General features: G+C 41.5%; 1 protein-coding gene across 4 annotated transcripts in view; it reads left to right on the forward strand.

Moving 5' to 3' along the window:
* The window catches only part of usp47 (ubiquitin specific peptidase 47), a 184,091-nt gene that overhangs the window by 71,958 nt on the left and 95,372 nt on the right, over positions 1–16,761 (forward strand). For 2 of the 4 annotated variants that reach the window (XM_072592475.1, XM_072592474.1), the window contains exon 2: positions 15,381–15,584. The exons of 1 other annotated variant lie outside the window; for it this stretch is intronic. In XM_072592475.1, coding sequence (XP_072448576.1) covers positions 15,381–15,584 — 204 coding nt within the window. Of the gene's footprint in view, positions 1–9,015; positions 9,039–15,380; positions 15,585–16,761 lie in introns of those variants that run through there. One more of the 4 variants, XM_072592473.1, reaches the window with a different exon arrangement.

Below are 16,761 nucleotides of genomic sequence, written 5' to 3' on the forward strand. Positions count from 1 at the left end.
TCAAATCCTTCCTATTCATATACCCATCCAGATGCCTTTTAAATGTTGCAATTGTACTAGCCTCCACCACTTCCTCTGGCAGCTCATTCCATGCACGTACCACCTTCTGAGTGAAAAGGTTGCCCCTCAGGTCTCTGATATATTTCCCCTGTCACCCTAAACCTATTGCCTCTAGTTCTGGATTCCCCCACCCCAGGGAAAAGACTATCTGTTTACCCTATCCATGCCCTTCATGATTTTATAAACCTGTATAAAGTCATCCCTCACCCTCTGACGCTCCTGGGAAAAGCAGCCCTCGCCAGTTCAACCTCTCCCTAAAGCTCAAATCCTCCAACACTGGCAACATCCTTGTAGATCTTTTCTGAACCCTTTCAAGTTTCATAACATCTTTCCGATAGGAAGAAGACCAGAATTGCACGCAATATTCCAACAGTAGCCTAACCAATGTCCTGTACAGCCGCAACATGACCTCCCAACTCCTGTACTCAATACTCTGACCAATAAAGGAAAGCATACTAAATGCCGCGTTCACTATCCTATCTACCTGCGACTCCACTTTCAAGGAGCTATGAACCTGCACTCCAAGGTCTCTTTGTTCAGCAACACTCCCTAGGACCTTACCATTAAGTGTAGAAATCTTGCTAAGATTTGCTTTCCCAAAATGCAGCACCTCTCATTTATCTAAATTAAACTCCATCTGCCACTCCTCAGCCCATTGGCCCATCTAATCTTCTGTAGCATATTGCCATTTATTTTTCATATTTCACTTTGCTTATTTTGTTTATTCTGGTCTCAATCCCTTGTATGAACTGGTAGTGAATATGTCTTACATCGATTTAAATCGAGCAAAAAGTGCAGTCTAAACTAGTCCCATTTGCCTGTGTTGGGTCCATATCCCCCTCAACCTTTCTTATTCATGTACTTGCCCAAACCCCCCCCTCAAATGTTGTAACTGTATCTGCATTGACAACTTCCTCTGGCAGTTCGTTCCGTACACGCACCAACCTGTGTGTTTTAAAAGTTGTCTATCAGGTCACTTTCAAATCTTTCCCCTCTCATCTTAAAATTATGCCTTCTAGTTTTGAATTCCCCTGCCCTCAGAAATATGAATGCAAAACTGGGCATTTAGTGGGAAAGCTTGCCATTTTCGACACCTTGCCCTATCCACAGGAGCTAAGTTATTTGATCTGAAAAGTTCATTTTACCCAACAGATGTCATCTAATATTACCCCTCCCTAAACTGTTCTGACCTCTGTTTAGTTTGGTAAACTCATGTTGTTTTGTAGCACTCTTATTTTCCATTGTTAGCATTTCTGTCGTCACTTTCAAATCATTATCTAGGGGATCAACAATTAAGGCTTTGACACATCCCTAATCCATGTTTTTTCCATCCTAATGAGTTTTGACTAGGTGAGGCATTTTGTTTTGCAGAGGATAGGGGTTGGGGGAGAAGTGAAAACTGGGCTTTCATTGTGGTCAACGTATTTATAGTTAGGCAGAGGCAATTTTCATCATGAGTGTAGAGATAGAGGTGAAAGTAAAAGTTGACAGTGTCCACGCACGCAACATTTCTAATGTTTTAGTAACATAGGAACTAAGTAGGCAATTTAGCTCCTTGAGCCTCTTTCATCATTCATAATGTCATACAGCATGGAAGCAGACCCTTCCATCCAATTAGCCCACACTAATCATGTTCCCAAACTTAGCCCATACACTCCAAACTTTTACTGTTAGTGTACTTATCCAAATATCTTTTAAGTTTTGTAACTGTACCTGCATCCATCATTTCCTCTGGCAGTTCGTTATGCACACGAGCCATTCTGTGGATTCTAGAGCAAATGTGCCTAATTTCTATCATCTCTCCTCAAATTTATTCCCTGCAGTCCAGTAGGGGCTCTTGTGCTGCAGTGATAGAGTCCCTACCCCTGGACTGAGAGATCTGGATTCAAGTACCACCTGCTCCAGAGGTGTGAAATAACATCCCTGAAAAGGTTGATTTGAAAAATAGGTTAATTTTTTAAAAAGCCCTGCAGTCAGGTATCATTCTTGTAAATCTACATAGTACTCCCTCCACAGCCAATATTACCCTTCCTTCAGGGTGCCCAGATCTGGATACAGTTCTCTCAAGTGGGACCAAACCAAGGTTTTATGTAGCTGCAATATAACTTCTGTATCCTTATACCCAGTCCTCTAGATATAAAGGCAAGCACTCCATTAGCTTTATTGATTATTTTCTGCACCAACTTGTGACATTTTAAACATCGATGCCCTAGTCTTTGCTACACACTTGCTTAATTTCTGCATTTATACAAACTAGCACTTTAGAGTTGCTACCAGGGCTCTTACAGAGCACCTATTTCTGCTTTAGATCCTTTACTGTTCCTTAGTTCCACACATACAGTCTCCACTAAGTGCTTTCCCCTCATTACATTCTGTCTCGCCGTTGAAGTAATTTTGTTTCTAAACAATATGGCTACTCAACCTCCACTACCATTTTTCCCCCTCTGTCCTGTTAACCTTATAACCTAGTATATTTAGTTCCCAGTCCCGATCATCCTACAGCCATGTCTACTGTATCGTAATCTCCAATTTGAATTTGTGCTTGCAGCTCATTTAACTTATTTTTTTTTCACTATATAGAACTCTTATTCAGGCCATACATAATTTTTCGGAAACTCCTGTCTGTCTTCTGAGCCACTCATAGTTTTCTACTAACAGGTCTCCCATTCTTGAAACAATGGTTTCCTCCTTTTTCTCCTATACTACTTTACTTTGAGATGTAACATTTTAAGTGTTTAGGTCCCTTTTAAAAGTAACTTGTTCATGTTGCAATATTCTTCTCATCTTAAAATAAAAAGCTGTTCTGCGTTTGAGAGCCTTGGTTGTATTAGCTTTCTCTGTAATGACTAGCCTCTGTCACCTGCCTGGAAATGGCCATCCCAGAAAAAGAATCTCTTTTTTTTTGTCCCATTTGTGTTAAGTAATTACCAACCATCCAGCTGGTTACTTTTGACCAGAAACTTAACAGGGCCAGCCAAGTAAACTCTGTAACTGTAATACCTGGCCGCAAGTTGTGAATTCTGTGTTAACTTACCTCTATCTCTCCAAAACCTGTCTGTCATCCACAAAGCAACCCAGGAATGTGACTGAACATTTTCCACTTACTTGAATGAGTGCAGCTCCAGTGACACTGTAGAGGCTCAACGTCATACAGAAAAACCAGTTACTTGATTTCCCAGACTCCAGACCCATAGCCATGAGATTGAATCTTAACAATAAATGTTGACACAACCAGTAATGCCCTCAGACCGTAAATGAATTTAAAAAAACACCTGCAGGTTTTCCATATCACCCTGATTTGAAGCTCAATCACAGCTTCTTCACTGCTGCTTGAAAAACCAGGAACTCTGTTAGAAAATGCTGTGGGTGTGACAGTGCCATTTGGACTACGATTCAAAAAGGTGACTCACCAAGACTTTCTCATGGGTAAATAGGGATGGGTAGCAATTGTGGACCTTACCAGTGAGGCTATCATCCAATTAAAGAATGTATAAGAGTCTTGTTAATCTAACCTAACCAATCATTGACAGTAAGGCCAAAGCAAAATACTGTGGATGCTGGAAATCTGGAATTAAACACAAGAAAAGCTGGAAATGCTCATCTGGGACAGCATTTATGGAGAAAAGCAGAGTTACCATTTCAGGTTGACAGCATTTCCAAAAACATTATTCTGTGGTGTAATTTTCTATGATTTTATACAAAACTTAAGGATCTGGGTGGTTGAGGTCACAATTTTGAAAAGCTGTCAAAGGACACTTAGTGTCTTGCTGGAGTGCAACTTATAGATAGTTTACACTGCTTTCGTAGGACTATTGATGCTGTTTCTGGGGAAGATGAGACTTGTAGAAGTAGGATGGTTAATATATGAACCAGATTGGGGCCAGTGTCCTGTGGATGTGATTGTTCAAGTGCTGGGAGGAAGTTAAACTTGTTCGACGGGGGAGATGACACAGCATACTTTACTAAAGGAACCCAGACACAGGGACTTCAGCCACATTGATGCCCAAGGAATGCTGAGGCTGCACCGCCTCCGCTTTAACGCTAGGAGTGTAAGAGGATAGACAGATGAGTTACGGGTGTGGATTGACACATGGAATTGTGATGATGTTGCCCTCACTCCGATATGGTTGAGGGAGGGGTAGAACTGACTGCTCAACATTCCGGAGTGTGGGATCTTCAGGTGGACAGGGGAACAAGTAGAAGAGGTGGTGGTGTCACATTTATTAATTAGTGTTAGTTGTTACAGTGGGGGGATGATAGCTTGGGAGGGTTTTCAAATGAGATTTTGAAGTAAAAAGGGGTGGTGGTCACACTGCTGGGAGAATATGGAAGACCCCCAAACAGTCAACGGGCAACAGAGAAGCAGATTTGTAGACAATTGAAGGTTTCTAAAAACAATAGGGTAATTAATATTGGGGACTTTCAACTTCCCCAATTTTATTTGAAGTAGTCATTGTGTAAAAAGGTTTAGAGCGACAGATTTCTTGAAATGTATCCAGTAGAGCTGTTTAGACATTGACATGTGGAAGTGTCCAACAAGGAATGTTGCAGTGCTGAACTTAATTCTGGGGAACGAAGCCAGACCAGTGTTCAAGGTGGCAGTGGGACAGCATTTTAGTTTATCAACTGCAGCAGTATGTTCTAAGTTTGTTTTGGAAAAGGAGAAAAATGGTCTTAGAAAAGGGTTTTGGACTGGAGGGAATGCAGATTTTATTAATATAAGGTAGGATCTGGGGACAACTACTTATGGATAAATCTGCAATGTAACATTTGGTGATATTCAACATGGAAATGGTGATAGTACCAGCCCGACATGTTGGAGCAGCAAGCACAGAGAACCTGGGATGTCAGTGAATATTTCAGACTGGATAGGAAGGGCAAGAGAAGTCAGCAGGTACAAAGAGAGCAAATCAATGTAGACCCTAATGTAGTATAGAAAGTGGAAGGGGGTAGGAACTTAAAGTAATTAGAACAGTGAAGAGCAAGTATGAAAAACACTGGCACTTTATCTTGATTCTTCCAATTTTTTTCTGAGTGTCAAGAGGAAGAGGATAACCAGGGAAAGAGTAGGACTCATTCGGGACCAAGTGGGAAATGTGTGTGTGGAGCTGGAGGACAATGGGTAAGGTGTTAAGAGGACTTCACATCTGTCAACTCTTTGGAAAAAGATGTAGATCCAGAATTCTGGAGCAGTGACTGAGAGGTTCTTGAGCAGTTTGACGTAACGAGTGAGGAAGTTTCAGCAGGCTTGAAAGTAGACAGATCCCTGGATGTGGATGGTTGGAATCCAGGTTGTTGTGGGAGACAAGGAAGGAAAGTTAATGCCCAATTTTTGTATTCCCCTCTGTGCAGAGGGAGGTGCCAGAGGACTGAAGAAAAGCTAATGTGGTTCCATATTTCAAGAACGGTGGTAGAGAGAAACAAGAGAATTACAAACCAATGAGTCTCATCAGTGGTAGGGAAACTGATGGAGAAAATGCTCAAGAAAAGAATTACACTCCACCTGGAGTGGCATAGTTTGCTCAGGACAGTGTCAGAGGCCTGCCACTCATAAGAAATTTCATTGAATGTTTTGACGAGGTGACAAGGCATGCCAGTGGAGGTAGTTCAGTTAATGTAGTTGATATGGATTTCAGTAAGACTTTTAACAAGTCCCATGTGGGAGACTGGTAAAGATGATAAAAGTATATGAGATTGAGTAACTTGGCAAATTGGATCCCAAGCTGTAAGTTGGTACGAGACAGAAGATAGTGGTAGGCATCTGGATGGCTAGAGACTGGTGTCCAGTGATATGCAACAGGGATCAGTGCTAGATCAGTTGTTGTTGTCCATAAACAATACAGAAGATAATATGAGGATGATGATAAGTTTGCAGCTAACATGAAGATTGACCGACTGGTTGACAGTGTGGAAGAAAGTCTTTTAGATTAGATTAGATTACTTACAGTGTGGAAACAGGCCCTTCGGCCCAACAAGTCCACACCGCCCTGCCGAAGCATAACCCACCCATACCCCCTACATCTATATTTTACCCCTTACCTAACACTATGGGCAATTTAGCATGGCCAATTCACCTGGCCTGCACATCTTTGGACTGTGGGAGGAAACTGGAGCACCCGGAGGAAACCCACGCAGACACGGGGAGAACGTGCAAACTCCACACAGTCAGTCGCCTGAGGCGGGAATTGAACCCAGGTCTCAGGCGCTGTGAGGCAGCAGTGCTAACCACTGTGCCACCGTGCCGCCCACAAATCTTGGATTATGGGAGGATGTAGAGAGGGGGTGAGAGAATAATCAATGAATGACAGTATACTAGGAAGTTCAGAGGAATAGAGAGATCTTTGGGTTCTTGTCCACAGATCCCTGAAGGACAAGTTAGTAGGCTGTTAAGAAGGCATTTGCCTTTATCATTTGTGGCATAGAATATGACACTCGAGGTTATTTGGAGCTAACCTTGGTGAGGCCGCAGCTGGAGTATTCTGGCAGTTCTGATCACCACATTATAGAAAGGTTGTAATTGCACTGGAAGGGGTGTTGAGATTCACCAGGCTGTTGCCTGGGTTGGAGCAGTTTAGCTATGGAAAAAAGCTCGATAAGCTCAGGTTTTCTTTAAAGCAGAAACAAAATTGAGAGGAGACCTGATTGAGCTGTATAAGATTGGCGGGGGAAGGACACGGTGAATAGAAAGCAGTTGAAGGGTCAATAACAAGACAATATAAGGTGGAAGGCTGGAGGTTAGGAGGGGGTTAGAGGGGTGGTGGGAATCTGGAATGCACTGCCTGGGAGGGTGAAGGTGGGAAACTTGATAAGTACTTCTACGAGCACTTGAAATATCATAATGTTCAAGGCTATGGGCCAAGTGCTGATTGATGGGATGGTATAGATTTGGTGAACTTCTGGCAGTGCAGACTTTGCTGGGCTGAAAACCCACTTCTGTATTTGTTTCTGTGATTTATGACTGAGATGTTCTGTCTGGCTGTGTATTTTGAGCATTTTGTTTTTATCTCGACCATTGATAATGACTTTTCCACCTTCTGCAGCAGTCGAATGCAAATTAAGTAGTGAGAATATAGTGAAAGCATTCCTGCATACAGATCCTGAATCCCTTATTCAAATTAACTTTTGAAGTTATTGACAAAATTTCCATTAACTGACAGCAACCATAAAAACGTGACCACAATGTAGGAGCTAGTTGGCACTTGAAGGGGGAATATGAGTACACAGTGATGCTCTCCTTAGTTAGCTGAATGCATTCTTATTAGTTATGACAATGGAAAGAGTGTTTTAGTTTTATCCTAAATCGGTATTATTAAAAACTGGTAACCCTAAACTTTCATGTGTTATGAAAGTGTGAGGGGTACTGTACCTTTTTAAGAGTTTAAAAGCTCACAGAACTACCTGACATAGCACCAAGCCTTCTGAACAAGGCAACAGTGTAACATTTGGTCGCACAGCTAGAGTAGCTGGGTCACCTGGAGACAAAAAAATCAATTCAAGTTCGGCCAATCGGTTTAAATTATGCCCCAAAATACCAAACTGCAATTGAGTTTGAATTTAGTATTTTGACAATATTAACACCATTGAAATGATCTGATGCTTTAGGGCATAAAACCAAAAAAAGGTGGTTGGAGAACTGCCAAAAGACCAATAAATGTAGGTTGCTGGTGAGAACTCTAAGAGGTACCTGTCTAGAGAAGGAGTTTGCACAGAGAAAAAACGTCTACACCGACCTGGAAAGCCGATCTACAGATGAAGATACAAAGAAAAAATTCGACAGCTAGCTTGTTTTGAAATTTGAATTTTTCTGTAAATCTTACTCTGGATGAGGTGGGGGGGAGAGGAGGGGAGGTGATGGCAGGGGTTATCAAACTAGTATTGCAGAGGGGAAGGTAAAGGATAGGTTAGAGGAAGGAGTTTAAATAGTTGTTAATTATTCTCTTGTTAGACTTTTTTTAAAAAAATGAAGTTGTTAATTTTTACTTTACTGACTTTCATCCTGAGTTTATGGGTTCAAATTGTGCAAATGTGATCCATACTTGATTCTCCAACCTTCTACTTCAAGTTACAATTTGAAAATGAAAGTGCCATGAAATCAATGTTAGATTTCATTCCCTTCTTTTAAAATCCTGTGCTGCTTGTGAAGAGGAATGAAACAAGTTATGTACTCCACAACCACCTGATGAAGGAGCCGCGCTCCGAAAGCTCGTGCTTCAAATTAAACCTGTTGGACTATAACCTGGTGTTGTGATTTTTAATTTTGTACACCCCAGTCCAACACCGGCATCTCCAAATTGAAACAAAAAAGAGCATTAAAGTATTGCAGGTGCATGGATTTGCTTTTGAATGCTTTGTATGGAAGTTCAATACTGATTCACCCATCTGAACCTTAGGGTTGCCACTAAATTTGATCTAAAGGCTTCCAATACAAATAAGACAAACAAGTTCTCAAACTTTTTAATATGCAGATTTTATAATTTCAGAGAGACCTTTCATAACTTATTCTTGGCGTTTGACAAATCTCAGTCAGTATGTTGTGAATTGTCATTTGTTTGGCCATGTCTTGTCCTTGTTTTATTGTAACCAGGGTTTTAACTTCCATGTTGATTTTCATTGACTTTGTTTGGACATTCAAAATAAATTGCAAGGTTAATTATATTGCAGTTGAATGAGTTTTAATTAGACCAGTCTAGTGCAGCAAAAGCTTCATCTGTTTACATACAAAAGGGGTTGACTTATCAATTTTTTTTGCAATAACTTTGCTTTGTAAATTTGCGCTGTGCTATGTACTCATTGCTTACTTTGAAGAATATTTTTTAAAAAATATCCTGGCATATGTACTCTATTGTGTACTTTTCAGAACAAAATTACATTTTTATTTCATCAGATTTAAAATTTGTAACAATTATTGTGCATCTTAGGAAATGTTCTGGAGTTGCAGACAAAGTATCTTTGATGAAATGAAGAAGAAGTTGTCTCAGGTAGTATTTGAGTTGTATTGAATGGAAAATGGAAACTATGCGAATGACTAACATGCTGCAATGCAATTTCGGCTATGACAGGCATGGTCTCTGATTTGCGGATGCTGTGACAATATTAATACTAACAAAAATGCTCTTAAATGTATGTATAATTACTCAAACCTGATTGAAAAAGGCAAGATTGTGCTCGGTGTCCATTTTTTAAAAAATTGTCGATCAGTGATATTGTTAATCCTATCTTATTTACACACATACGAGCCAGACACACCAGAGTCGTTGACCTCCCACATCAATCACGAAGCGCACTGAACCAGCTGGGCAGTCATGTCTTCACCCTCTTCAACTGTGGCGTAATCACTTCACTCAACCTCCTTGTCCTGAGCTGAAGCCTCACTCTTCGGTCCAAACTTCCTTAGACCCTCTTTTTGTGGCAAGTCTGTGGACTCTTAATTTATGTTAGAGGAGGAGGGAGGGAGACCCTACTTTGTAGGACCTGGGGTTTAGAACACACCCACTCTAATAGCAATCACTTACCTTCCCAACCGGCTTTGCGCTCCGCCTGAACTTCCGCCCAGCTCCCGCCGCTCTCTGCTGCGAAGAGGGTACAGTCGGAAGTGACAGTACTTCTGTTGAATAAAGGGAACTATGGAGCTATGAGGGAGGATCTGGCCAAAGTTCAATGGTGCAATACCTTAGCAGGGATGACCGTGGAGTAACAATGGTGTATAATGCAGAAGTTGCAGGATCAGTTCATTCCTAAAAGGAAGAAAGATCCCAGGAGGAGGCATGGGCAGCCGTAGCTGACGAGGGAAGTTAAGAAACATATAAAGTTAAAAGAGAAAAAGTATAACACAGCAAAGATAAGTGGGAAAACTGAGGACTGGGAAGCTTTTAAAGAGTAACAGAGGATTACTAAGAAGGAAATACGCAGAGGAAAAATGAGGTACGAAGGTAAACTGGCCAATAATATAAAGGAGGATAGTAAAAACTTTTTTAGGTATATGAAAGGCAAAAAAATGGTTAGGACTAAAATTGGGCCCTTAAAGACAGAAACAGGGGAATATATTACGGGGAACAAAGAATTGGCAGCAGAATTAAATGGGTACTTCAGATCTGTGTTCACTGGGGAAGACACAAGCGATCTCCGAGGTAACAGTGGCTGGAAGGACCTGAACTTAAGGGAATTTATATTTGCCAGGATTTGGTGTTGGAGAGACTGTTAGGTCTGAAGGTTGATAAGTCTCCGGGGCTTGATGGTCTACATCTCAGGGTACTGAAGGAGGTGGCTCGGGAAATCGTGGATGCGTTGGTGATTATTTTCCAGAGTTCAATAGATTCGGGTTCGGTTCCTGAGGATTGGAGGGTGGCTAATGTAATACCACTTTTTAAGAAAGGTGGGAGAAAGAAAGCAGGAAATTATAGACCAGTTAGCCTGACCTCAGTGGTGGGAAAGATGCTGGAGTCTATTATAAAGGATGAAATTACGGCACATCTGGATAGTAGTAACAGGATAGGACAGAGTCAGCATGGATTTATGAAGGGGAAATCATGCTTGACTAATCTTCTTGAATTTTTTGAGGATGTAACTCTGAAGATGGATGAGGGAGATCCAGTAGATGTAGTGTACCTGGGCTTTTCTGAAAGCTTTTGATAAAGTCCCACACAGGAGGTTAATGAGTAAAATTAGGGCGCATGGTATTGGGGGCAAAGTACTAGATTGGATTGAAAATTGGTTGGCTGACAGGAAACAAAGGGTAGTGATAAACGGCTCCATTTCGTAATGGCAGGCAGTGACCAGTGGGATACTGCAGGGATCCGTGCTGGGACCGCAGCTTTTTACAACATATGTTAATGATATAGAAGATGGTATCAGTAATAACATTAACAAATTTGCTGATGATACAAAGCTGGGTGGCAGGGTGAAATGTGATGATGTTAGGAGATTACAGGGTGACCTGGATAAGTTAGGTGAGTGAGCAGATGCAGGGCAGATGCATGACAGATGCAGTTTAATGTGGATAAATGTATGGTTATCCACTTTGGTGGCAAGAACAGGAAGGCAGATTACTACCTCAATGGAATCAATTTAGGTAAAGGGGCAGTACAGAGAGATCTGGGTATTCTTGTACACCAGTCAATGAAGGCAAGCATGCAGGTACAGCAGGTAGTGAAGAAGGCTAATAGCATGCTGGCCTTCATAACAAGAGGAATTGAGTATAGAAGCAAAGAGGTGCTTCTGCAGCTGTACAGGGCCCTGGTGAGACCACACCTGGAGTACTGTGTGCAGTTCTGGTCTCCAAATTTGAGGAAAGACATTCTGGCTATTGAGGGAGTGCAGCGTAGGTTCAAGAGGTCAATTCCTGGAATGGCGGGATTACCTTACACTGAAAGACTGAAGCGACTGGGCTTTTTTATACCCTTGAGTTTAGAAGACTGAGAGGGGATCTGATTGAGACATATGAGATTATGAAAGGATGGGACACTCTGGCAGCAGGAAACACGTTTCCGCTGATGGGTGAGTGCCGAACCAGAGGACACAGCTTAAAAATACGGGGTAGACCATTTAGGACAGAGATGAGGAGAAACTTCTTCACCCAGAGAGTGTGGCTGTGTGGAATGCTCTGCCCCAGAGGGCAGTGGAGGCCCAGTCTCTGGATTCATTTAAGAAAGAGTTGGATAGAGCTCTCAAAGATAGTGGAATCAAGGGTTATGGAGATAAGGCAGGAAGAGGATACTAATTAGGAAGGATCAGCCATGATCAAATTGAATGGTGGTGCAGGCTCGAAGGGCTGTATGGCCTACTCCTGCACCTATTGTCTATTGTCTTATTTAATTTCCTGTTTCTGTCTTGCAAAAATGCCTGAGAGCTTGCACAATTGGAGCGACTAATTTCCCATGGTGTTTTTCTAATTTGCTTGTGCCAAGCTCCCTTGTATCACTTCAAACAAAGCTTTTAGTAGAACTTGTGATTTTTACTGTCCTAATATATTTTTGCTGCTATGTATGCCTGATATTGGATTCACTGGAATATAGACAACATGCAATAAAAATGTGGGTTTGTTGGGGCTTGAACTGAAAGACATACACATGAGATAGAAGCACACATCTTATTCTCAGTTGATACCCAAAACTAGTGGTTACGTGAGGTATGCCGTCACATCCTTTGGTGGTGTCTCCACTTAGACACTTACAGGAATACCAGCGCATTATATCCCCTCATCATTTTGCAGGTAGCTCTTGGTATAATTTCTGATTATTTTTGCTGCTTTGATGCAGTTTTACAACTTAATGCGTTGTTTTCATTTTGGGTTCAACCTCTCAGCTGTAATAATGTGGACTGCTTTAAATCTGTTATCGGCATATTGGCTGTCTAGCACACAAGCTGTCTCTTGGTTTTGCTTTTTGTCACTCTAGCAATTGCTAAGCTACATGATTAGCAGTGTCCTAAGTAGATCCAATGCACCTTGCATGCTTGAGTCGACATACAGTGCCCAGTATTTACTTAAATGCTGAAGTGCCCTGGGAACATATGCATCCCCCCGCCCCTGCTTCCCTCTCTCCCTTCTGCCGCCCTTTTATTTTCTCTCTCTCTCTGCCTCTCCCTCCTTTTTCCCCCCCCCCCCACCCCCCCATCTGCTTCCCCCTCCTCTGTCTGCCTCCCCTCCCCTCCCCTTCAATCTCCCTTCTTCTCTGTCTGACTCTTTATGTTTTCGTCTGTTGCCTCCTCCCCCATCTGCCTTCCCCTCCCCCTCTCTATCTGCCTCTTTTTTCTTTATCTCTCAGTCTGCCTCCTCCCTTCCCCCCTCTTTTCTGTCTGTCTGTCTCTCTCTCTCTCTCTCTCTCTCTCTCTCTCTCTCTCTCTCTGCTTCCTCCTCCTCCATTGCAGGTCCCAGGAGAAATGCCAAGTTTTGATTATTGTCTTATATCTAGCTATGAATTTGACTAGAAAATCTCTGGGATTAATTTCTCCCTCCTATCCAGCTATTGAAAATCTCTTGGTCAAGTCAATGCTATTCTGTTTATGTCAAGGGTTCTTCCCAAACCATTACTTGAATGTAGTGGACGGTTTTTATAAAGCAGCAGTTTGATGTTTCCTTTGAAGATTTACCCAACGGTTTAAACTGTAAGAGGCAATGAGTTTTCTTCCTTTGCAACTATGAACTGAAGCGGAAGCTGACTGAAACACCAGAAGAGCTTTGCAACTTAAAAACGATGTATTCTTCAGCTGTGGAAGACAATTCTGCTTTTTGAAGCAGAGAGAAGGAGAATTTGAAACTGGATGGCTCTGAGAATCTTTTGAGTTAAGAATATCCTGGCAGACCACAGCCTTCTGGTTGAACTGCAGTGTGTTTAAAACAGCTATAAGCACCAAGGGCAAGAGAGAAATTTCTAAAGTCTTCAAACAGGATCCATTAAGCCCCCCCAACAAAAAAAAGGACTTTTACATGTTAAGTATTTGAGATTTTTGAAAGGCCGTGGTTTAAGTTGCATAGTGGCATAATAGAAATTGATTCTCTCTCTTGTTCTTGTTCTTGTTCTTGTTCTTGTTAAAGTTAGGTACTATCCTGCACAAAATAAGTGCTTTTACTTGGTTAGGGGGGCATCTTCTCTCTTAATGTTCCTCTTACTGAGTGCAGGTTTTACGTGGACTGTTGTGCTAAAAATATGGGTTATTTATATCTTCCATAAAAGGATAACATCATTTTCAAGTTCTAGCAATGATTTTGCTGTGTAACTATTATGTTGAAAAGATAGCTGTGACGTGATTCAGAGCAGGTGAAGAATGGGGAACTCTTTGGAATGTATTCAAAATGGTGCTTTGCTTCACATCCTGAAGGCATTTTCACAGGTTTATGTTAGAGATTTTCTGACCTAATTATATTCCCTTCATTCTGCTTAGTTTAGAATAGTAGACTCCCACAGTGTGGTAGGAGGACATTCAGCCCATTGAGTCTGCAACAACCTTCATATACAGTGCTATATAGGGAAGGCCTAAAAGGAGAGACAACCCTGTGGAACAAATGAGAGGCATCTTGTTTGGTGTAGAAAGAGTCTTGACTGTTTTTGTGATTTGAGGTTTGAAAAGTGGAGGGGAAGGTTTGGTGGAGAGAAACATGGTATCAGAAAATATTGGGCTTGGGGATAGAATTAGCTCAAGTGTTGCCATTGCTAATTAATGAGTAACATGTGGTACTTTACCTCTCTGTACTTTGTCCGAAAAGCGACGGGGAAGCTAATGATCGACATCCTTTACTTGGTTATCAAGCAGTCTAGATAGATGGGTGGGGCCTGCAGAGAAACATTTAATAATATTTTTGAAAGCACGCCAGCACTAAGTCACTTGTGAGAGATAGAGCAAATACATTAATCTAAGGTAAGATTTAATTGAATAATTCAAGGCTAATGAGGGGGCTAGATTGAGTAAAGGAGGAAGAACAAAATTACCAGTGATAATACAAATATGAAGTTGTGACCTGAAATGCACTGCCCTGGTGGGTGATAGAAGCACATGGCAGTTGTGTAGTGACTTCAAAAGGGACTTTGAAGGAAAAACACTTGCAAGATTACAGGAAAGAACAGGAAGTGGAATTGATAGGAAAGCTCATTCAAAGAGGAGGTAGAGGTATGGTGCCTTCTGTATGATACTGGGATTCCATGGTTGCATTAGCAATACAATTTCAGCAAAGGTTCTGATCTGCCTTTGATTTATAATCACATTTGCTTGCTCAGAATTTTTCTTGTTATCTTGAGTGTATTTTGTTCGAACCCTGACTTGCCACCATGTTGAGAAACAGTCTCCTTTATGGTAACCTCAGCTAGTGCAGGAATTGAACCCATGCTGTTGGCCTCACTGTTCATCACAAACCAGCTGTCCAGCCAACAGAATTAGCTGGTTCCCAATTCGTATAGGTATTGTGCTTCCAAATGCTGCAAATAAATTGCATTATTTCTAAAAGGACCTGAAAGGTTAGATTTCCCAGCCAAAGAAACAGAATCTTGAGAACTGTCTCAAAATAAGGGGTGATTCATTTAGAATTCAGTTGATCAGAAATTCCTTCAGAAGGTTAAGAATCTATGGAACTGTGTACTCCAGAGGGCTTTGGGTGTTTCATTATTGAATGTAAAGTTGAGACAGTTTTTGGTATCTGAGGAATGAAGAGAGTGGGAAAATGGGGTTGAAACAGTGAAAAACCATGATTGTATTGAATAGTGGAGCAGATTTGAAGGGATGTATGATCTACTCTTGCTGTTAGTTCTTATATTCTTATTGTGAATCTTTGATTTTGTTCACTGATTTGTAATGGCTTATCTTTGTTTAAAAAAAACAAAATCTCTCCATAGTCAGAGACTGCAGCAGATGAACCACGGGTGCTGTGCATTGTTCAGGACACCACCAATGCCAAGGCAGTTACTCAGCGACTCACCCTAAACCTTCCTGCATCCACTCCACTCAGACAACTGTTCGATGATGTAGCATCTAAAGCGGGCTATGTTACTGGCACCTTTGAATTAGTGTGGACCAGTGGTCTTAACAACACTGACCAGGTGAGTTTGACCAGGGACTCAAAAATATTTGACCTTGTTGCATTTATTTATAGTGGCTGCTTCGTGATTTAGACTGATCAATTCACAATTGGGAAAACCTGGTTAAACAAGCTCAAGTGGAATCTCACCCATGGGCTTGTAAGCTGATTGCCATTATTTGTGCACAACAGTCAATTCAGCCACAGTCATATGTGCCTACCTCACCATTTATTGCCTCACTATGGAAGTATATAATTTATAATTTAATATATATATATATTTCTTCATCTCCAGTTGCCCTGTTAGCTTTGATTTATGATGCTTCCTGACTTTCCTGATAGCTTTGCCATCTGTCTGGTTATTAGATTCCCTACAGTGTGGAAACAGGCCTTTCAGCCCAATAAGTCCACACCAACCCTCCGAAGAGCAACCCCACCCAGACCCATTCCCCTATATTCACCCCTGACTAATGCACCTAACACTACAATTCACCTAACCTGCACATTTTTGAACTGCGGGAAGAAACTGGAGCACCCAGAGGAAACCCACACAGACACGGGGAGAATGTGCAAATTCCATGCAGACAGTTGCCCGAGGCGGGAATTGAACCCAGGTCCCTGGCCCTTTGAGGCAGCAGTGCTAACCACTGAGCCACCATGCTGCCCTCCCTTTAGTCTTGTTCATTTTGAGAGAACTTGAAGTGTAATGATCAACTTACCGCTTTCTACTTAAAACTTCCCTAGAATTCCAAAAGAATATCAGGTCCTCAAGTTTTATCCTGTTTGTTTAATATGTTTGTGTTGCATTTTCATTTTATTATAGATCTTTTTTTAAACATGCCTGGAATCTTAGTGTAGCTTAGTTTTTAATTTCATTCACTTGAACATGGAACATTGTAGCTCAGTATAGGCCCTTCAGCCGTCAATGTTGTGCCAACCTGTGTAACCAATCTGAAGCCCTTCTAACCTACACTGTTCCATTATCATCCATATGTTTATCCAATGACCATTTAAATGTCCTTAAAGTTGGCAAGTCTACTGCTATTGCAGGGCCTTAAAGTTGGTGAGTCCTCTACTGTCCAGGGTTTTCCATGCCCTTACTATTCTGAGTAAAGAACCTACCTCTGACATCTGCCCTATATCTATCACCAAGAGGTTGGTGATTCTGGCAATGCCATCATTTATTTGCTCTAGTTGCA

This window comes from Chiloscyllium punctatum, chromosome 22, assembly GCF_047496795.1.
Source record: "Chiloscyllium punctatum isolate Juve2018m chromosome 22, sChiPun1.3, whole genome shotgun sequence".
Taxonomy (NCBI): domain Eukaryota; kingdom Metazoa; phylum Chordata; class Chondrichthyes; order Orectolobiformes; family Hemiscylliidae; genus Chiloscyllium; species Chiloscyllium punctatum.